The sequence below is a fragment of the Schistocerca cancellata genome, chromosome 10 (assembly GCF_023864275.1).
Source record: "Schistocerca cancellata isolate TAMUIC-IGC-003103 chromosome 10, iqSchCanc2.1, whole genome shotgun sequence".
Taxonomy (NCBI): domain Eukaryota; kingdom Metazoa; phylum Arthropoda; class Insecta; order Orthoptera; family Acrididae; genus Schistocerca; species Schistocerca cancellata.
Genome location: NC_064635.1, coordinates 106005618 through 106030009, shown reverse-complemented (window position 1 = coordinate 106030009; position 24392 = coordinate 106005618). Strand labels below are relative to the sequence as shown.

General features: G+C 40.0%; 1 protein-coding gene across 1 annotated transcript in view; it reads right to left on the bottom strand.

Annotated features, from left to right (window-relative positions):
* The window catches only part of LOC126106411 (gephyrin), a 123154-nt gene that overhangs the window by 3244 nt on the left and 95518 nt on the right, over positions 1–24392 (bottom strand). The window contains exons 10-11 of the mRNA XM_049912688.1: positions 12563–12734; positions 5372–5468 (exon numbers count right to left, since the gene is read on the bottom strand). Of these exons, the coding sequence (XP_049768645.1) occupies positions 5372–5468; positions 12563–12734 (269 nt within the window). The remainder of the gene's footprint in view (positions 1–5371; positions 5469–12562; positions 12735–24392) is intronic.

Here is a 24392-nt window from a genome sequence, read left to right as displayed (position 1 = left end):
ACTCAAAGATATCTATAATCTAATTCCACCCAGACAAACACAGACCAGTGACACATGAAACAAAAACCAACACACTTTTGCAACTTCATGAACCACAAGTGTACTGCGGCAAAACGTGATCCCTCATGTTTTCTTGGTGTGTTTGATTAATGGTGTACCTTCAGGTGTTCAGCCGAGTTGCTCATTCCATTTTATGCGCAATAGTTCAGTGACTGACCTTGTCATCTTCACATGCTGCTAGCTGTGCAGTGAAGTGCACTCACTGCCTGGACGCACTCACTGCCTGGACTTCAGCCACACTGTGAACTACTGTTTATGTAGTAGAATCCAACTTCCGACATTCACTGGTTTTAAGAGACCACACTAATAGTTAGCGAAACATACGTCCTCACCTTCTCCAGCTCTGACAGATTGATGGCCAGTGAAATCCGAATAAACTGTGTGCTCGACCACAAGCCTTAAATATATTGAAAACTTCATTCCCATTTATTAGGTGTTTTTTTTTTTAGCATCTTTATCTTTTGTTCGCATCCCTTGCATATCTCTTGAACTGTTCTCATTGTCTGCCCCCATTTGCATGGAATGCAGTACACACCCAGCTTTCAGACACAAAGGAGACTTTTTATCTTTGTTCACAGGAACAAAACATACTGTGTCATCATTGTGTAGAAGTCTACCAATCTTTCCGGATATTTAGCTAGCATAAGAAATATAAGCGATTCTTGGCTACTCTGTCTCAGTTTCCACCTCTTTCTCAGGCATCTGCTCAATTTTACAAACTGAGTACTCATTCTTTCAGGACACTATTTGTAGGTGTAATTCTATGAAGAGGCACTCCCCGTCTGAAAGTGTTTGTGCAATATTTCTCTTCTTGATGTCAAGAGTCTCACATGTCAATCACAAATACATCCTAGATAAACGAGCAATATTTTGGTAACTCTGGTGGTTGCTGATTTCTTCATGAAGGATGGTGATGGCTCAAGACATGGAGATTATTTACAAGCATTCACAAAGTAGGACCCTCATGAGACTACAGTGAAACTGACCATAATTTCTGTATCCTGGAGCTGAAAATGAGGTGTTCACAGTTCCCCACATATTTGTGGAGGAAATATTGCAGGTATTTTTCCAGCTAGTCTTTAGGTCCACCAGCAGTATTAACTCAGCTGAATGCCTGGGAGTACATCATTTACAGGGATCTTGGCTTTACAGCCAGATGGCAGAGTTGGGGGAACTGTGACATTTTGATGGGTGTCATACTCATCTTCTTGCGAAGTGTCGCTATATTTACATGTGTGAGTGGCCACTCACTCCATCTGGTTGGGTCTTAATGTGGCTAGTGAGTGGGGGGAGGGGGAGGGGGGGGGGGGTAGTGTACAGTGGTGGAATGGGGATGGGCCAGAGGCTAAGTTCTAATCTCTGCACAGGCACTTTTCATCTGCTTTGCAAGCTGACAACAGCCGGGTGTACTTTTGGCGTTTAATCGCTAATGCACATTTCCACAATGAACTCAGCTGATAACCTTAGTCTCTACAGACAAGATTCCACAGATCCTTATGTCTATGGATTCGTTCATTATCCTTTCCCAATAGTGGCTGGCCAAGCACAGCAACAATTCTGAAAAGTCATAGGTGTTCATTTAAGCTATAGTCTGCCACTGTCAATTTCCCAGTATATCGCACACACTTAATGTGTTTCTACAGTTTTTAGATATATGATACTGCTTTTGCCAGTTGTACTGCACTCAGCTTCACATGGGATGCTGTAAGTCACTGATTTGTGAAGTTTCTGCGGGTCCTTCACAGAGTCCAAAATAACTTTCATCTTCGGTGGTGATTGGATTAATTATATGATAAATCACACAAATCTAAAAAGCTGTAAATTTAACAAAATACTTAGGGATTACAACTACAAATAACTCAAACTGGAATGATCACATAGCTAATGTCTTGGGGAAAGCAAACCAAAGACTGTGATTTATTGGCATAACCCTCAGAAAATGCAACAGGTCTACTAAAGACCTACTACACCTGTCTGCCCTCTTCTGTAGCATCGTCTCTGCAGTGTTTGATGATGATGTTTGGTTTATGGGGTGCTCAACTGTGTGGTCATCAGTGCCCGTACAAAGTCCCAGTTTTTACACAGTCCAATTTCTTTCTTTCTTTTTCTTTTTTACTCAGTCCAGTCTAGACAATATCACGAATAATGATGATGATGATGATGATGATGATAAATTATAGGATAACACAAACACCCAGTCCCCGGGCAGAGAAAATCCCCAACCCGGTAGGGAATCGAACCCGGGACCCCATGAGCTAGAGGCAGCAATGCTAGCCACTAGACCATGAGCTAAGGACCCTCTGCAGTGAGGGATCCACATCAGATATGACTGACAGAGGACATCAAAAAAGTTCAAAGTAGGGCGGCTCACTTTCTGTTATCGCAAATTAGGGAACAGATTGCCAAGGTTGTTGTTGTTGTTGTTGTTGTTGTCTTCAGTCCTGAGACTGGTTTGATGCAGCTCTCCATGCTACTCTATCCTGTGCAAGCTTCTTCATCTCCCAGTACCTACTGCAACCTACATCCTTCTGAATCTGCTTAGTGTATTCATCTCTTGGTCTCCCCCTACGATTTTTACCTTGCCAAGGTTATGATACTCAAATTGGGGCAGCAATCATTAAAATAAAGGCACCTTTTGCTGTGGCAATATCTTTTCATGGAATTTCAATCAGCAATTTTTTCATCAGAGTGTGGAAATATTTTGTTAGCACACATCTAAAAATAAGAGAAATCAGAGCTCACACGGAGAGATTTAAGTGTTAGTTTTCCCTGCTTGTTGGTCGAGAGTGAAACAGTGGAGAAATAGCTTGAAGACGGTTCGATGAACCCTCTTCCAGGCACTTTATTGTAAATTGCAGAGTAATCATGTACATGTAGATGCAAATATTATAGTCTCCAAGCAGCCTCATGAACCTCGGGTTAGTGTCGCCTTGTATAGGACATTGTCCTCATTGTTTTCGACATCTTTTCTTTCATTGACTACCCTCGTTGTACCCATTTTTATGGAACACTTCCTTCAGGTGTTGAAGCATGGCTGGGAGGCTTCTTTGTCACAGATGATGCACGCCATGTGGACCAGAGTGGTTAGCACTGTGCTCTTTGCATGTAGATACACTTATGTTTGATCATCTTTCTATAAACTGTACAGCCTAGCATGCCATCAGCCTTCTTCTTTATTAGAATTTCCAAAGTAAGGCAGACATCTGTTTTTTTCTAGCTCAGTCATGAATGTTTTGATGACAGCCATTTCACTGATACAGAAACTCCTCAACTAACTATTTGCCATACCTGTAAATATAGAAACATCCCAACACTTTGTCATAAGATGATCAGAATGATCCTTGTTGAAACACTGCGCTATTTTAACACAGCCAGCTGAATGAGCATTTTGTCAAAAATATACACTGTAAAAGTCTACACTCACACTGTAACCAACTTTTTCTTGTACTATGGCATATTTTGCACAAGTGCAGCAAATTTGTATGGGCAAATCCAGGGTTTTAATTCTGCTTGAGGTTTGAAAGGAAATTATGGAGTTAAATATATTGAATATCCATAAATTTCAGAAGTTCTTATGGAATGATGTCACTCTGCACGTACCTACAGCTGTAATGTGCTGAGAAAACAGAACAGTAAAAGGAATGCTTGGATATAATATGTTAAAAACAAAAAGGAGTGCCATGCAGAAAGATTGGAAATAAAAACAAAATAAAGGTCTTAAACTTAAGAAATTCTTTGTAACATTATCTTTCCAGACATTTAAAATTTCAAAAAATTTTGATACCGTATAGCTCATACAATAAATGTGGAAATAAAGATATATAGTGCAAGATATCAACATATCATAATAATGAAAATTCCAAGATGGAAACAACAAAGAAAAATGAGGGAAGACAAGCACTCATCAGCAACTGACTGAAGGGTGGCACACAGACACTGCTGATAGCTCAGAGAACTGTACAAGCTTTTGATTAAGTGTTTTTGTAGTTTAATATTGGGGCCTCAGGGTCTTAGATATGTCAGAACTCTGAAGTGGGTTGTTACAGACCAGTGGAATAAAAACAGGCAAAGCTCTCTTTGAAAGAATGACTGACAGCAAAACACAACTTTTTTTTGTAAAAAAAAGTAAATCATGTTCAGGGTTACCAAGAGTGAAGCAGGATTTCAGAACAAATGTGTGTGGCTAGATGTATGCTAGCATGAAAAAGAGTTTCCTGAACCAGCAAAGACAGAATGAGCAAGGGTTCATATTGGAGCTCATGGGGACAACTTGTGGTAAAACAGCAATCAAAAATGAGTAAACCAACAATGGAAATAATTTTATAAAGAAGTGCTTGTTGCCATAACAGATAGGGAAGTGAATGACATCATTAATAAACTAGATACATTAATGAAATCTTAACACAATGAAGGCTTTCATTGAAATAAAAATTCATTAGACTAGCATTTTAGCCTTGACAACACACTGCTGTGTGTGCTTGTATTGACAGCCAACACAAACTTCTAAACACAGTAATAACTTTAACAGAAAATAAGAAAGAGTAAAACAAGTAAGGTATGGAAGGTGACTTTACAAAAAGAAAGGAATTCTCACTACTGATTACTTTTAATTGAGAATGATGTCATCTGATGTGCATTCATCACCATGTGATAAATAATGGTGCCCTCCACACAGCTCATAATGCCCCTAGGAATGTGGGGTACCTTGAGCTCTCTGAAGATGTTCACCACAGGCAGATGCAAAAAGTTAGCAAATAGTTTCAGGCATCTATCAGCCTGGAGTTTTGAACAGACTGTTTCAAGACACATGCCCAAGAAGCTGTGAATGCAATCATAACTAAACACAAGCAGTTGAGAAGTTGGAGTTGGTAATATGAGCAACAGATGCATTTTGCAGCATGTAGTCAGGAGAAAGTAAAACATCAGAGGTCAAAACAAACAGAAGGAAAAACTACAGACAAAACAGACACAGAGATGAAATAAATGTATTGGGCAAGAGAATAAAGGGTTACAATGCATCAACTATTTACATAACTGGCTTTTACAACAGTGGGCATTCAAATTACACCACGTATATGGCATGTATACGGAAGAAGGTAACATATAATGCAGAAAATAAATGGAAATAGGAAACAAAATAATGGAAGAATAGGCTGTAAACCACAGAAATAGAAAGAGAGTGACAGCTGCTGGAAAGCTAGTTCATTTTTCTGAGTAGTAGCAGTTGTTTGTTTGTTTGTTTGTTTGTGTAAATGCTTGTTCCAACAATCAGCTGCAAACAAAAGAGAGGAACACCTTATGATTAGCCTACCTGTGCTCCTTGCAACAGGGACTGCATTTCCTGGCTGCCAGTCCAGAGACACTCTGTGATATTCAGGCCTCGGGTCCAATGAAATGTCCTTTTCAGTCTGTAAACAGAGTGAGGCACAATGAAAGTAGTCAATTTGGAAATTACATTATTTAAGATTTTAGAAATGGCTTACGGTAAACCTTGAAAAAGGAAATTTTCAACACTATTGCTAACTTGCATTCGAAAAGTAGATTTAAATATGATACTTCCTGGAAGATTAAAACTGAATGCCAGACCAGGACTCTAACCTGGAACCTTTGCCTTCCACAGGCAAGGGCTTTACCAAGCTACCCAAGCACGACTCATGGCCCATCCTCACAGCTTTACTTCTGCCAGTCTCTTACCTTCCAAATCTGACAGAAGTTCTCCTACAAAACTTGCATTTACAACTCTTGGAAGAAAGGATATTGTACAGACAGGGCTTAGTGACAGCTTGTCTGATGTATTAAAGCCGAAATTTCATAGTCTGTAAGTCTTGCTAGTGAACACAAAATACCACTCTTTGTGGTGAATGTAGTTTACTTTGACCTATGAATTCTATGTAAATTTGTGTTTCAATTATCCAATACCACTGATATGACTAGCATACTTGAATGAAATGTAGTAAAGAGAAATGGCTTTCAAAACCAAAGAAATAGTGTTTTATTTATCTTTGTTTCTCCTAGCATCACACGAACAGCTCACACACTCCATTTTACAGTAACCTAGCATCTGCTGTCAAAGTGGTAATGTCTACAACAATTACCAGTCACATTCTGCATGAAGTACCATTTGCAACATTGTTGATTCCAAAGACAAATATATACTCTGACCTTTATGACAAATTTCAAAAGTGAGGTATCCTATATGATATCTGGGAACCGAAGAGGATAAATGTTATAATGGCTGCAATAACTTATCCTAACAATAGTTTGGCCCAATATTTGTCTCATGCTCAGTTTGATTCAGTTCATTTCACCATGGTTCCAACTCTGCACAGTGAAACTGTATGTTACTTACAATGTTTTGGATTATTCTGGGGCTGGGGAACATTTTTGTTTGGTAAAACAAACATAAAATTGTGACCAGACTGCGTCATTTTATTTGTTTGATGTACCCAAGACCAATTGATTAATCACTCAAGTAATTGTTTCTAACATTATTACTTCTGACAATAACATGTTGTGATACTATTAGCGTATTTGCTACAAAGATCATCTGGCCAATGGAATTGATTTGTTAAAGTATTTAATTTTCTATATTAATAATTATATAAAAGGAGGAGACTCACCGAAAGGTAGAAGTACTGTGTTGTGAATCCAAGGCAAGGATATATTATCCGCATTCCTCCACAACCTCAACACCTTCTCTCCTATCCACCTTACCTGGTCCTCCTCCACCCATTCTGCCACTTTCCTAGGTGTGAATCTCCTCCTCTCAGATAACTCCATCCACACCTTGGTCCAAATCAAACCCACCAATCACCAACAGTACCTGCTCTCTGACAGCTGCCCAATCTTCCACATCAAAACATCCCTCACATACAGCCCAGTCACCTGCGGTAGACGCATCTGCAGTGATGAGAGCTCCCTCACTCAGTATGGTGAAGGCCTCAGAAAGATATTTGCAGTCAGGCAATACTGTGAAGATCTAATTCACAAACAGACTTCCCATGCCATATTCACACACACACACACACACACACACACACACACACACACACACACACACACACACACACACACCTGAAGCTCACAACCTCAAAGAAGCACCCCCCACTTGTTATCTTGTGCCACCCCAGACTAGAACGACTGAACCATATCTTTTATCGAGGCTTTATCTATCATCATGTCCCAAAATGAGTGACAGCTTACCCAAGATACTTCCAACCCCTCCCAAAGTAGTGTTCCACCACCTACCCAACCTCCACAACATCCTAGACCATCACTATGCCACTCCCACCTGTGGAAGACCCAAATGCACGACCTGTCATTCCACCCACCCAGCACAACCTACTCCAGTCCTGTCATAGGTTTATCCTACCCTATCAGAAGCCAGGCCACCTGCAAAAGCAGCCACATTATATACAAGGTCTGCTGCAACCAGTGCACAGCATTTTACATTCGTATGACAACCAACCAGTGTCAACTAGAAAGAATGGCCACCGCCAAACTGTTGCTAAAAACAAGGTGGATCACCCAGTGGCACAACATGTAGGAGACTACAACATGTGAAATTTCAATGGCTGCTTCACAGTCTGTGCCATCTGGAACCTCCCCACCACCACCAGCTTTTCTGAGCTGCACAGATGGGAGCTATCCTTACAGTAAATCCTTCACTCCCATAATTTTCCTGGCCTAAACCTAAAGTAATTCACTGCCCTCCCCCCACCCGATAGTGTGTGTGTGTGTGTGTGTGTGTGTGTGTGTGTGTGTGTTTGCTTCTTTTTCCTACTGAAAGCTAGCAGAGCTCTGTAAGCCGTATTTGTGTGCCTACTGACGACACAGCACTTTCAGTGAATTGTTTCCTTCATTCCGAAACAATCTGGAATTTTCAACCAGAACTTTCTGTACATTATAATTTTCTGCATTGAAAGATAGAGTAGTAATTTGTTAGAGCATCCAAAAAGCCATTATTAACACGAAGAAAGAAATTTAAGAAAAGGAATTTCTATTATTCAACCTTTCTTGCAGTCTAAGTACTATTACCCAACCCTTCTTGTAACCAAATATTATCAATTTTATGTTGTAAAAGTCAATCCATCTGATTGTGAGTGTGTGTTTTACTTCACTATTGACTGGCAGACAATGTGTACAGTAACAAAGCATAGCTCTGCTCTAAAAAGCATAGCTATGAAAGCATTTTTTTTTTGTCATCAGTCTACTGACTGGTTTGATGCGGCCCACCACAAATTCCTTTCCTGTGCTAACCTCTTCATCTCAGAGCAGCACTTGCAACCTACAATTATTTGCTTGACGTATTCCAATCTCTGTCTTCCTCTACAGTTTTTGCCCTCTACAGCTCCCTCTAGTACCATGGAAGTCATTCCCTCATGTCTTAGCAGATGTCCTATCATCCTGTCCCTTCTCCTTATCAGTGTTTTCCACATATTCCTTTCCTCTCCGATTCTGCGTAGAACCTCCTCATTCCTTACCTTATCAGTCCACCTAATTTTCAACATTCGTCTATAGCACCACATCTCAAATGCTTCGATTCTCTTCCGTTCCAGTTTTCCCACACTCCACGTTTCTCTACCATACAATGCTGTACTCCAAAGTACATCCTCAGAAATTTCTTCCTCAAATTAAGGCCGGTATTTGATATTAGTAGACTTCTCTTGGCCAGAAATGCCTTTTTTGCCATAGCGAGTCTGCTTTTGATGTCCTCCTTGCTCCGTCTGTCATTGGTTATTTTACTGCCTAGGTAGCAGAATTCCTTAACTTCATTGACTTCATGACCATCAATCCTGATGTTAAGTTTCTCGCTGTTCTCATTTCTACTACTTCTCATTACCTCCGTCTTCCTCCGATTTACTCTCAAACCATACTGTGTACTCATTAGACTGTTCATTCCGTTCAGCAGATCATTTAATTCTTCTTCACTTTCACTCAGGATAGCAATGTCATCAGCGAATTGTATCATTGATATCCTTTCACCTTGTATTTTAATTCCACTCCTGAACCTTTCTTTTATTTCCATCATTGCTTCCTCGATGTACAGATTGAAGAGTAGGGGTGAAAGACTACAGCCTTGTCTTACACCCTTCTTAATACGAGCACTTCGTTCTTGATCGTCCAACCTCATTATTCCCTCTTGGTTGTTGTACATATTGTATATGACCCGTCTCTCCCTATAGCTTACCCCTACTTTTTTCAGAATCTCGAACAGCTTGCACTATTTTATATTGTCGAACGCTTTTTCCAGGTCGACAAATCCTATGAAAGTGTCTTGATTTTTCTTTAGCCTTGCTTCCATTATTAGCCGTAACATCAGAATTGCCTCTCTCGTCCCTTTACTTTTCCTGAAGCCAAACTGATCGTCACCTAGCGCATTCTCAATTTTCTTTTCCATTCTTCTGTATATTATTCTTGTAAGCAGCTTCGATGCATGAGGTGTTAAGCTGATTGTGCGATAATTCTCGCACTTGTCAGCTCTTGCCGTCTTCGGAATTGTGTGGATGATGCTTTTCCGAAAGTCAGATGGTATATAACCAGACTCATATATTCTACACACCAACGAGAATAGTCGTTTTGTTGCCACTTCCCCCAATGATTTTAGAAATTCTGATGGAATATTATCTATCCCTTCTGCATTATTTGACCGTAAGCCCTCCAAAGCTGTTTTAAATTCCGATTCTAGTACTGGATCCCCTATCTCTTCTAAATCGACTCCTGTTTCTTCTTCTATCACATCAGACAAATCTTCACCCTCATAGAGGCTTTCAATGTATTCTTTCCACCTATCTGCACTCTCCTCTGCATTTAAAGTGGAATTACCGTTGCACTCTTAAAGTTACCACCATTGCTTTTAATGTCACCAAAGGTTGTTTTGACTTTCCTGTATGCTGAGTCTGTCCTTCCGACAATCATATCTTTTTCGATGTCTTCACATTTTTCCTGCAGCCATTTCGTCTTAGCTTCCCTGCACTTCCTATTTATTTCATTCCTCAGCGACTTGTATTTCTGTATTCCTGATTTTCCCGGAACATGTTTGTACTTCCTCCTTTCATCAATCAACTGAAGTATTTCTTCTGTTACCCATGGTTTCTTCGCAGCTACCTTCTTTGTACCTATGTTTTCCTTCCCAACTTCTGTGATGGCCCTTTTTATAGATGTCCATTCCTCTTCAACTGTACTGCCTACTGCGCTATTCCTTATTGCTGTATCTATAGCGTTAGAGAACTTCAAACATATCTCATCATTCCTTAGTACTTCCGTATCCCACTTCTTTGCGTATTGATTCTTCCTGACTAATGTCTTGAACTTCAGCCTACTCTTCATCACTACCGTATTGTGATCTGAGTCTATATCTGCTCCTGAGTACGCCTTACAATCCAGTATCTGAGTTCGGAATCTCTGTCTGACCATGATGAAATCTAATTGAAATCTTCCCGTATCTCCCGGCCTTTTCCAAGTATACCTCCTCCTCTTGTGATTCTTGAACAGGGTATTCACTATTACTAGCTGAAACTTGTTACAGTACTCAATTAGTCTTTCTCCTCTTTCATTCCTTGTCCCAAGCCCATATTCTCCTGTAACCTTTTCTTCTACTCCTTCCCCTACAACTGCATTTCAGTCGCCCATGACTATTAGATTTTCATCCCCCTTTGCATACTGCATTACCCTTTCAATATCCTCATACACTTTCTCTATCTGTTCATCTTCAGCTTGCGACGTCGGCATGTATACCTGAACTATTGTTGTCGGTGTTGGTCTGCTGTCGATTCTGATTAGAACAACCCGGTCACTGAACTGTTCACAGTAACACACCCTCTGCCCTACCTTCCTATTCATAACGAATCCTACACCTGTTATACCATTTTCTGCTGCTGTTGATATTACCCGATACTCATCTGACCACAAATCCTTGTCCTCCTTCCACTTCACTTCACTGACCCCTACTATATCTAGATTGAGCCTTTGCATTTCCCTTTTCAGATTTTCTAGTTTCCCTACCATGTTCAAGCTTCTGACAGTCCACGCCCCGACTCGTAGAATGTTATCCTTTCAGAGATTATTCAATCTTCTTCTCATGGTACCCTCCCCCTTGGCAGTCCCCTCCTGGAGATCCGAATGGGGGACTATTCCGGAATCTTTTGCCAATGGAGAGATCATCATGACACTTCTTCAGTTACAGGCCACATGTCCTGTGGATACATGTTACGTGTCTTTAATGCAGTGGTTTCCATTGCCTTCTGCTTACTCATGTCGTTGATCATTGCTGATTCTTCCGCCTTTAGGGGCAATTTCCCACCCCTAGGACAAGAGAGTGCCCTGAACCTCTATCCGCTCCTCCACCCTCTTTGACAAGGCCGTTGGCAGAATGAGGCTGACTTCTTATGCCGGAAGTCTTCGGCCGCCAATGCTGATTATTTATCAAAATTTCGGCAGTGGCGCGATCGAACCGGGGACCGAAGACGTTTTTTGATTATGAATCGAAAACGCTACCCCTAGACCACCTGAAAGCATAGCTATGCTCTAAAAAGCATAGGGGGACCTACAGTTTAATGTGGACTCCAAACCACAGATATATACTGATAATGAATAAACGGAAACTATTATCCAGATTGATGTGAACATTAATTTAAAGAAGAGTAACTTCTTGTAAATATCTGTATTTCTAAATAGAAACCATCAATTATTAATAAAATTATTTTAAAGTTATTTAAATGGATTTAAATCTATTAAATGGATTTAATAATTGTATTTCTAAGTATGTTTTACCTAATGTATTGGAAAGATAATGTCTTGAGAAAACTGAAGATAACCGTTTTAGGTGGCACCTAATGGCCTATGGTTAATATATAAATACATGATAACAGTTCGTATATCTGTCCACAGTTAGTTCCTGTTCATCAAGCAAGCCTTTAAAGCTGTCAGACAGTGACATGTATTTTATCTTGCCTGAGATGCCTCCTCAATTTAATCCTGCCCATTGAAGATGCTTTCCAATCTCCCTGAATGATATGCTAGAAACATTTATATGTTGTGAAGTATCTTAAAAATCCAAGTTTCAGCCTCTTCTTGTCCATTCTAAACATATTTCCATACAATTTTAATCTTCTTTTTCTAATTGACTCATTTAACCTTTCATTTTCTTGGTACAGTTATGCCCTTCATTGTAATCTATACTAACCATGCTATTATCTTCCTGAGACTGTTTCTCTTGGCCCAATATATGTAGAGATTAATGAAGGACAGACTTCCACATCTACAGGAGTAGGGGAGACATTGAGCAGCAGAAAGGTACATTTAAAAGTAGACTAAGCTACCAAAGTTATCCTTCAGTGGATGGAACAACAGCAATAATATGAAATCAGATAGATCACTAAAAACTATGTAAAGAAAGAATGCATCTATATAAAACAAACACAAACACACACAAACACACACACACACACACACACACACACACACAGGAGAGGCAGAGGCAGAGAAGAACATAACATAATACCTTAGCAGAAACAATTGTGCCGAGCAGCAGAAGTGTAGAGCCGGACATCTTACGCAGAGCTGGCAGTACAAAGAGATGGCATGTCACAGTCGCAGATACGGGGTTCCCCGGCAGCCCGAACACCAGCTTGCAGCGCCCTTTGTATTCCAGTGTTGCAAATGTCGTCGGTTTACTGTCACAGAATTATTTCTTTCGTTACTTTGAGAACACTTAACAGTTTAAAGAAATTAAAAAAGGAAGACTGATTAGATTTTAACACCTCATGAACGATGAGACCACAGGAGATGCAGCACAAGCTTTTGTGTTATGGACAGGAAATAAATATGCTGTATCCTTTTCAAATCAACCATTCTGGCATTTAACTTGATCAGTTTAAGAAATTCAAAGAAGTGTAAAACTGTATCATCACTTGGGGTTTTCAACTTTACTCCTCCTGGAGGCAATTTTGTATGATAACCACTGGGCCACTTTTCCTGTTCTCACACAAGGAACTGATGGAATATCATTTATATAAGTTAAATAATGTACACAGGAACCTTGAATTCTTGAAGACAGCATTTAATAAATGAATACATAAAAAGGGAAAGGGAAATGGAAAGAAAAAGTTTATGCGCAGAGACTCATTGCATTTCTGATTAAATAAGTGTTACTCGAGAAAAACAAATTTGGCTTCCAAAAAGATGCACTCACAAATCTCATTAGAATGTAATAACCAACTTATATTTTAGAAACAAATGTGTAAGAGTTTTTATGGATCTAATGAAGGCATCTGACTATGTAGGCCACAAAACTTTAGAAGAAGAGGAAGCAGAAGAGACTGAATTCTATCATACCTGAAAACAGGTGCCAGTATACAAGAAGTCCAAAAACAAGATCTGAAGTGAGAACTCTACATTCCAGTGTCCCACAGGGATCCATTATTCACCCATTGCTTTTCATTTTATACACAAATCACATCCCAAACATGGTTCATTATGGCAATTTAGTTACTTATGCACATGACACAACTTTACTATTAAAAGACAGATACAAAAAATCTAGAAATAAATGCCAACATGGAAGTAAATCATGTTATTCAACAGTTTACTGAAATAAATTTCCATAACAACATTACTAAAACACTTTGTCTAAATTTCAAACTAAAAAAAAACAACACAATGAAGGAATCAACATTTGTACGCAAGTGAGCAAAGTATAAATCTAAAATATTCCATGGACAAATAATCAATGGAAATTACAACTGAGGTAAGTTCATAGAATACGTATGGGGAAAACTCAGCTCAAACCTAAATGTGCTGCGCAAACTCGGCTACCTATAAGATTATGAAAATGCTATACTATACACTAATCCATTTGATATTAAGTTATGGCATAAATTTGTGGGGAGGCACTTGCAAAATAAACACTAATACAGTATTCAAATTACAAAAAAGAGCAGTAAGAATAATAGCAAACCTTAAATGGAGAGAATTATGTAGGCCATTTTTGAAGCTCTTAAGATGCTAATACTACCCAGCATATACTTACACGAACTGTTGTGCTGGACAAAATTCAAATATGCAACCGATACTAAAGATATCGAGGCACAACACAACCACAATACAAGAAAACGCAACATCTTCCAAGAGCCCATACACAACAAATGAAATATAAATTACATCGAAAACTTCCTTCTAACTTGAGAGAAATAAAGAATACAAATATTTACAAAAAAAATCTCTCAAAACACTTCATGTTAATTTCTTATAAAATGTATTTTAACCATCAGCTGCTGTGTAATACTATAATAAAAAGAGGTTTAACTTACATAAACCACAAAATATTACCTTAAAAATGAAAATGAAAAAAACCATCAAACCACACAGAAATATATGCATATTTAGCATGGACTGTGTAAACAATATTGTAATTTAATAAAACAATATTATGAGAAGGAAAGTTGGTACTCACCATATAGTGCAGATGATGAGTCGCAGATAGGCACAACCAAAAATCTTCCACACTTATAAAGCTTTTGACCCTTCATATCTCTCTCTCTCTCTCTCTCTCTCTCTCTCTCTCTCTCTCTCACACACACACACACACACGATTGCATTCTCAGGCAACTGAAACGACACTGCAAGCAACAGCACCAATGCATGATGGGAGTGGCAACTGGGAGGGGGTAAGGAGGAGGCTGGGGCAGGGAGGGGGATGTACAGTATGGTAGAGACGGTGAACAGTGAAGTGCTGCAGTTTAGGTGGATGGCAGGGGAGAGGTGGAGAGGGAAAGGGAGGGGGAGAAGCAGAAAAGGAGAGAAATAAATAAAAGACTGGGTGTGGTGGTGGAATGACGGGTGTGCAGTGCTGGAATGGGAACAGGGAATGGGCTGGATGGGTGACAACAGCGACTAATGAAGGTTGAGGCCAGGAGGGTGACGGGAACATAGGATATACTGCAGGGAAAGTTCCCACCTGCACAATTCAGAAAAGCTGATGTTGGTGGGAAGGATCCATATGGCACAAGCTGTGAAGCAGTCATTGAAATCAAGGATATCATGTTTGGCAGCGTGTTCAGCAACAGGGTGGTCCATTTGTTTCCTGGCCATAGTTTGTCGGTGACCATTTATGCGGACAGACAGCTTGTTGGTTGTCACGCCTACAGGAAAGTTGATTGCCATGCCCTAGCCAGATTCCAGTCGCACATACTATTCCTGAATTGTTGCTTGCCTCATGGAATCCCCCCTAATGGCCTTACCATCAAATTACCCATCTCTGGCTGCCACCCCTCCTTCCACAATGACCTCTACCTGTTCAACTGCTGCCAATCCTTAGCCATCACCAACATAGTCCTGCAAAACTATATCAACCATGCCCAAATCTCCTTGCAGTACCTTCTCTCCATCTGCAAGATTCTCCTGCTATGCAGTCTCCAATTCCTGTAACACACACTTAAACTTTTCCCCTGCAGGAACTTGAGCAACATGCACAACATCACCTCAAGAAGCTCACTATCCTGCTCACTTCCTACTCCCACCTTGGAGTAGCGCTGTCCACCACCTCTACAACAAACTCCAAACCTCCCCCATACCCCCTCATAGCTGACAAACCCTGTCTCACAGACCTACTACACTTACCTCACCCTTCAAAACTCTCTCCCACCACCACACAGAATCCAGAACCTAAACAGACCCACAACACAGTGAGGAATCTTTCCTCCAGAAGGCTTAGCCCCACAGAAATATCAGTCATTTCCAAATGCCTCATGTTTCGCCCCATTCCCAAATTCAATCATGCAGGACTTGTTAAAGACCGTCACTCCTCCTCCTGGTCTCTATAGTGGAAACACTTTTTGGCCACCATCCCTACCAATCAGACTCAACCAAAGACCAATATTGAACCTTGCCTAACTCAGTTCACTCCTCCATCCAACCATGACCCACCCCTACTGTCCCCAAACCACCCCCTATTAACTTTCCAGAATTTCTTAACCTCAAACCCTGCCACACCATCATTCCCCAAATCCCTCAACATGCAGACTAACCTTACATCTGCAAAAGAACCGCAGTCCACCATCTACAAACTGATCCTGACCTTATAATCCTACCTGTTGACAAAGGCTCCACCACTGTTGTTCTGAACCACAAGGATTACCTGACAGACTCTGCCAGTTGTCAGATACTCCCGCTTACAAACCTTGTCACAGTGACACCATTACAGTAAACCAGCAGGATCTCCAGTCACTTCTCAAATCCTTAGGCCCATCCCACAACCTCTCCCTTAAGTCCATCTCTGTACTCATCCCTACCACTCCCCGCACTCCTACATGCTTCCTAAAGTCCATAAACCTAACCACCCAGGACTCACCGTTGTGGCTGGATACTGTGCCCCCACTGAGAGGATCTCTGCTCTCTTAGACCAACACCTTCAACCTATTACCCAGAACCTACCTGCCTATATAAAAGATACCAATCATTTCCTCCACCGACTCTCCACAGTTCCCATCCCTTTACCACATGGTGCCCTGCTCGTCACTACTGATGCCACCTTCCTGTACACTAACATACCTAATGCCCATGGCCTTACTGCTATTGAACACTACCTTTCCCAACAGCCAACGGATTTCAAACCAACAACCTCCTACCTAGTCACCATGACAAACTACATCTTCACCCACAATTACTTCTCCTTTAAAGGCTTACCTACAAACAAATCCGGGGTACAGCTATGGGCACCTGCATGGCACCATCCTATGCCAACCTATTCATGGGCCACCTAGAGGAATCCTTCCTAAAAACCCAGAATCCTAAACTCCTCACCTGGTGCAGATTCATTAATGACATCTTTGCTATCTGGATCGAAGGTGAGGACACCGTATCCACATTCCTCCAGAACCTCAACAACTTCTCCCCATTTGCTTCACCTAGTTCTACTCAACCCAACAAGCCACCTTCCTATATGTTGACCTCCACCTCGAAGATGGCTACATCAGTACCTCCATCCATATCAAACCTACTAACTACCAGCAATACCTCCGCTTCGACAGCTGCCACCCATTCCATACCAAGAAGTCCCTTCCGTACAGCCTAGCCACCCATGGTCGTCGCATTTGCAGTGACAGGCAATCCCTTTCAAAATATACCGAGGGTCTCACTGAAGCCTTCACTGACCTTGATTATCCTCCCAAACTCATACAAAAACAAATCTCCCACGCCTTATCTTTCCAGTCTCCCCATCACCTGCCAAAGTCCCACCATCCAGCCACAGAGCAGCATTCCCCTCATAACTCAGTACCACCAAGGACTGAAGCAACTGAATTAATTCTCCACCATGGTTTCGATTACCTCTCGTCATGCCCTGAAATGAGAAATGTCCTGCCCAATATCCTTCCCACCCCTTCCACAGTGGTATTCCGCCGTCCACCGAACCTACACAATACACTCATCTATCCTCACACAACCTACCTTGCCTCATGGCTCATACCCCTGTAATAGACCTAAGTGCAAGACCAATCCCATACATCCTTTCACCACCACCACCACCACCACCACCACCACCACCACCTACTCCAGTCCGGTCACTAACATCACCTATCCCATTAAAGGCAGTGCTTCCTGTGACACCAGTCATGTGGTCTACAAGCTAAGTCGCAACCACTGTGCTGCATTCTATGTAGGCATGACAACCAACAAACTATCTGTCCATATGAATGACCACCAACAAACTGTGGCCAGGAAACAAGTGGACCACCCTATTGCTGAACATGCTGCCAAACTGATATCCTTCATTTCAATGACTGCTTTACAGCCAGTGCCATATGGATCCTTCACACCAACACCAGCTTTTCGGAATTGCTCAGGTGGGAACATTCCCTGCAATACATCCTACGTTGCCGTAATGCTCCTGGACTCAATCTTTGTTAGTCGCTGTCCTCATCCATCCACCCCATTCCCAGCTCCCATTCCAGCACTACGCAGCCATCATTCCACCACCATCCCCTGTCTTTTTATCTATTTCTCTCCTTCTCCACTGCTTCTCCCCCCCTCCCTCCCCACCTCACCTCTGCCCTCTGCCTAAGTTGCAGCACCTCACTGTCTGCCATCTGTACCACACTATCCCTCCCCCTTTCCCCGCCCCCCGTCTCCTCCTCACCCCCTCCCAGTCGCCACTCCCATCATGCACTGGTGCTGCTGCTCGCAGTGCGCTTTCAGTTTCCTGAGACTGCAGTCAGTCTGTGTGTGTGTGTGTGTGTGTGTGTGTGTGTGTGTGTGTGTGTGTGTGTGCGCGCGCCTATTTGCGACTCAGCACCTCCATTATGGGGTGAGTAGCAACTTTCCTTCTCATAAAATTGTTACATTCCATCCTGGATTTTCCATTGTAATTTAATAAAACATACTCGCAGAACATTGAAGTACAGAATCAGAATTTGCTAAATGCTAGTTAGTAGCCAATGGTTACTTTAATAATGCATGCAATACAAATTTTATTTGATCCATTTAATATTTTTGTACGCAGATTCAATTAATTGTTTCCTATAATATCTTGGTAGTTGTCATAGCATACCTATTGAATGTACTGAAAGTGTTATTTAGGTATTATTTTAAGACTTATCATTGAGTTGTTTCTTCAAGCAGCACTGATTCAAATGGCCCAATCAGTTTTACAGGCAGTTGACTATAATCACACACCACGTGATAGTAAAAATGTTGTCAGCCAATAATTGGGTGTTTACAAAAAGAAAAAGCCCATTTGATATCCCTAACTTCACTCTTTCTAATAAGCGGCTTATCTTTTCTGAAAAGTCACCAATCAAAAAGCTATGGGTAATTAAAACTTACATCCAACTGAAAATGTTTGCATTTTTAACTGTGAAGTTTGTTTTATTTTCAAAGCTGGTATTATACTCTTGCTACCACAATTTTTCCATTCTTGATGATACATTTCACTATTTGAATAAATAAGATGTTAATTGTTGTTCTTGTTATCATTGTTGTAGTGGTCTTCAGTCCAGAGACTGGTTTGATGCAGCTCTCCATGCTACTCTATCCTGTGCAAGTTTCTTCATCTCCGATTAACTGCAGCAACCTACATCCTTCTGGATCTGCATAGTGTAAGCATCTCTTTGTCTGCCTCTACGATTTTTATCCTCCATGATTCCCTCCAGTACTAAAATGGTGATCCCTTGATGCCTTAGAAAGTGTCCTACCAACTGGTCCCTTTTTTTAGTCATGTTGTGCCACAATTTCCTCTTCTCCCCAATTCTACTCTGTACCTCCTCATAGTTAAGTGATCTACCCATCTAATCTTCAGCATTCTTCTGAAGCACCACATTTCAAAAGGTTCTATTCTCTTCTGGTCTAAACTGTTTACCGTCCATGTTTCACTTCCAAACATGGCTACACTCTATACAAACACTTTCAGAAAGGACTCCCAATATTTAAGTCTACACTCGGCGTTAACAAATTTATCTTCTTCAGAAATGCTTACCTTGCCATAGCCAGTCTACATTTTATATCCTCCCTAGTTCGACTATCATCAGTTTTTTGCTCCCCAAATAGCAAAACTCATCTACTATTTTAACTGACTCATTTCCTAATCTAATTCCCTCAGCATCACCTAATTTCATTCGACTACATTCCATTATCCTCATTTTGCTTTTGTTGATGTTCATCTTATATCCTCCTTTCAAGACACTGTCCATTCTATTAAACTGCTTTTCCAGGTCCTTTGCTGTCTCTGACAGAATTATAATGTCATCGGCAAACCTCAAAGTTTTTATTTCTTTTCCATGGATTTTAATTCCTACTCTAATTTTTTCTTTTGTTTCCTGTACTGCTTGCTCAATACACAGATTGAATAACATCGGGGATAGGATACAACCTGTAGTAGCCACCAGAAAGATCGCGGGAGGCGCACATTGGCACGGCGCGTCATGGACGGGAGTTGCCGCAAGTAGAGTCCCGTCCACCAGAGGGCACGCGAGAATTCGGACGCGATCTCTGCCGGCGTAACAACAAGAACAACAACAACAACTCCGGCAGGACAGGCCGTGCGCGGTCAGTCAACATCGGGCATGCCTAGGACACAGTCCCGGTCTACGCTAAGTGAAGTGCGACGTAACGTGAACAGTGTTACTACACAACCCTTACTCACTCCCTTCTCAACCACTACCTCCCTTTCACGCCCCTCGACTCTTATAACTGCCTTCTGGTTTATGTACAAATTGTAAAAAGCCTTTTGTTCACTGTATTTTATCCCTGCCACCTCCAGTATTTTAAAGAGAGTGTTCCAGTAAACACTGTTAAAAGCTTTCTCCGAGTCTACAAATGCTAGAAACATAGGTGAGGGTATTTCGCCTGTCTCATACCTCTTGCTCACCTACCAGATGGTAGGGTTTTGTCATGGCTGGCACTCCCAAGGCTATCAGTAGCTCTAATGGAATGTTGTCTACTCCTGGGGCCTTTTTTTTACTCCGTTTACTTAGGTGACTTAGTTAAGATACGGAATAAATTAATTACGATCCTGAGAAATTTACATAAAACCAAGTAAACTAAAGCAGACGTGCAGTTACTGTTAACAAATAGTCCTTCCAACTTCATTATTTTTCCAGTCATCTTTCATAGAGTTAAATAAAATCATTGGATTCAATACAAGGATACCACTACTAAATGTGACCCCTGTAATATTATAAACTAAAATGTATTTACTGACTCATAAATTATTAATGTGTTAGTCTTTATATATGACCACCAGACAATGGGTCAGCCACCTAAAGTAAGCTTTCATCCAGTTAACATCTTAACATAACATTGCAAGTTTAGCATTCACAAGGTCAACAGCTCTGTGTAAGAATCTGTGCTTTGAAATCATCACAATTACATCAACGTGCAAAAGTTTGCCAACAGGGAAAGTTACACGTGATCATAGATACTCAGTACAAATAATTTGTGGACCTATTTTTAACACACCAGCTGTAGTAGTCGACATAATTTTCTCTGTTAATAGACTAGTAAAGACCCTATGATTGACTTCATAAAAGTCTAATTATTCTTCCTCCTTCATATTCTGCTTTGGGGAAGGTTTGTCAGTTACAAACCCAAACAGTTTGTTACGAGAGAGACAACAAGATTAAGGTTCTATCTAGGAACTTACTTTGAAACCAGGTTTGGTTAAACAAATATCATCAAAATTTGAGACAAATATCTTAATTACTCCTAAATTACTTACATTCTACCAAGTAAATATTGAAAAACTGTGAATGAATGACTTGTAAAGGCATTCTATGAAACTGTACTGACTGGACAATTTGGAAAAGCTCATTGGTGCAGTGGACCTGCCTACTGTTACCACAACACAATACAAGGAATGGACTCTCACTGTGACTGTACCTTGTAGTCACCCTGGACAATGTAGTCATGCAGGTGTATATGTATGTATGTGTACTCTCTAGCTCTGAAGCAGGATTCATCCAAAAGTTGACAATGTTCTCAGTCTGTTGTCATATCGACAACTCAACACCTCAACTATTCAGTGAGTAGTTACTTTTACACCTATAATTTACAATCACCTAATATCTTTCAATTATTAAACAATAATTAAAATTGTAATTAACAGTTTTTTGTTTCTCAGAGTTATTACCCTGGAAACATATTTGCCATTTTGTGAATGCAAAATTCTATCAGCCTGCTTAACATATGCACTGAAATTACATGTAATAACAAGTGAAATGTGATAACAGATTTTGTTGGGCATAATAGTGATATCAAATTGTTTGTGTAATTGAAGTAATAAATGTTAAGGAACAAACAGTTTTATTAAGAAATTGGGTTTGTATCAAACTATTTACATCAAAAATTTAGGATAGATTATTGTTGATGTAGACAGTTTAGATTAAATTCTTGATAGTTTTGTGTTGCAAAATACACCAACTTTAATATTTCATTAGTGAGTAATGAAATTTATAAATTGCACATAGCATGTGGCACCATGATAAGGTAATGGCCAAAATCAATACCTTCATAGAATCTAGAGCTCTATTCTGCAGAGCACAACACAAATCTGAGAATTTTTACAAGAACAACCGAAGACTGTGCTAATTCTGGTCTCAAGAAGGGGCAACATGACCTGATGTGCCATGTACAGGAGGTCTTTTTAGCAGATGTGGAATTCAAAACTCGATATCAGTTCTCAAGAACAAACTGCCACAAACTGCTGCGATAACACTGACTGTCAAAATAAGACTATAAAAGTTAAATTTTTTTTATTCTTAGAATGAACAACAAACTTTATCAGAAAAACAAAATCATTTCTCATATAGAAGTACTAACAATATTATGAAAAGGATAGATTGCTATTCACCATGTAGTGGAGTGCTGAGTAGAGACCAGCACAACAAAAAGACTGCTAGACAGGTATGCTTTTGGCCAAAAGGCATTCTCCTGAATTAGGCCATGTACAGACACTCAATTACACAGATGCAACTCACACACGCCTGATCACTGTCTATGGTTGCTGAGACCCGACTATGAGCAACAGAGCATGATGGGAGAAGGAATCTAAGGAGGAGACTGCATAGGGGAGGGGGAGGGATAGCAGAGTAGGGGTGGCGGACGCTAAAGCGCTGCTTGTAGGAGCATAAAGGGATGAGTAAAAGAGAGTGTAGGGCAGCTAGGTGTAATCAGGAGGTGGGTAGCAAGCTATCCTTTTTATAACATTGTCATTATTCTGTCCTGGATTTCCCATTGCTTGATTTCATACAGAAGTACTGTCATGTAAGAAAGTTAATTTCTATCATTTAGTACTACAATCTATTTAGGCATCAACTGTGCCAAGGCATAGTCACCTTCATCTAGTCTTAAGTTAGAATGCATGCAGTTAAATAAATTGCACCTAGTTAATAATATTACCTATTTTGGAAGCACAAACTAAGAAGACTCCCTAAGTATTTGCAGCAGACAATGTAACTCTTGGAAAGAAAGAAGAGGTGGCACCAAAATTCGTTGGGGACTTTTATGATTACATCAAAAGAAAATAAGATACATAAACTTTTGCTTTTAACACTCAGTATTCAAGATTTTGTCCCCCCCCCCCCCTCCTTTTCTTTCCAATTCCAAAACAGTAAAGAATTTGTGGGTTAGGCAAAATTATAAATCTGAGACAAGTTTAACAAAACTGATATTGTTGTCGTGAAGAAGTGGTTAGTTACAGTCTCAACCATAGTGCTGCACGTAAGTGAAACTTGGACCATGGGAACACAGGCAAAGACCAAGCGAGGCATTTGAAATGATGTGCTGGAAAAAGATTTTGAAAATTAAATGGACAATTAAACTACAGGAGGAAGATGTGCCGTAATTAGGGACAGGAAAAAAATTGATGTCATTTTATGGCCAAAATCGGTGTTATTTTTTACCCTTTTCCGTGTTATTTGTTGGCGTTATTTTCTGGCAAGATTTTTCTATTATCAGTTATCTATTTTTGTCATATTTAACCATTTTTCAGTGCTATGTTGAAAATGGAACTATTTCTACAATAGGGTGGGCCAAACATGAGACAAGTGTAGAGAAAATTATTTTAACAAAAATTTTTGACACAAATAATTACTTAAAAACAAATACCAAAGGTAAAAATGAAAATAACAGGGTGATGCAGATATTTTATTGCTGGCATCTTTCGTGTTTCTTCATACTGTTCTTGAGCCATGGAGACCACAGAAGCTGGTCTCTGCAGCGCAAGAATGATCTGAAGATGCACTAGAAGCACAAAATGCGTCATCAATAAAGTATCTACAACAGAGACTATTATTTAAATTTTTAACATTTGTATACTGTTGCTGCGCTTGGCCAGAATGGTATGGAATGATACATGTATTTTAAATACTGGGGGAAAAAACATTTATCAACAATGCATCCAGCAAATTAAAAAAATATACAGAACTCCCCTTTCCTCAGGCCTGCAATCAATTTTTGACACGCAACAATTTTCCTCACTGACTTAAATATTTATGTTAAATGGCTGAAATTTCTTATAGAATAGCAATAATGAAACTTAGAAGAAAAGCTTTTAATGTAAAGAAAAACCTCTGCCTGTGCAATACTATTGTTAATAAATAAAATGTCTTTGCTGCACCCCCAAGAGATTTTTTTGTGTGGATATCACCAAGAAAGCTTGAAGGTTATTTTTTAAGTATTCCTAAGTAACAAAATACTTATAAACATTTACAAACGGTATTTAACTTGGGTTAAAAATGAGACAATATTTAATTTTCTTAATTTTTTTGATGTTCACTCAGATGTTGCTTGGAAACAAAGTTCATAATATGTTTCAGTGCAAGTTTTGACTTTTAAATTCCATT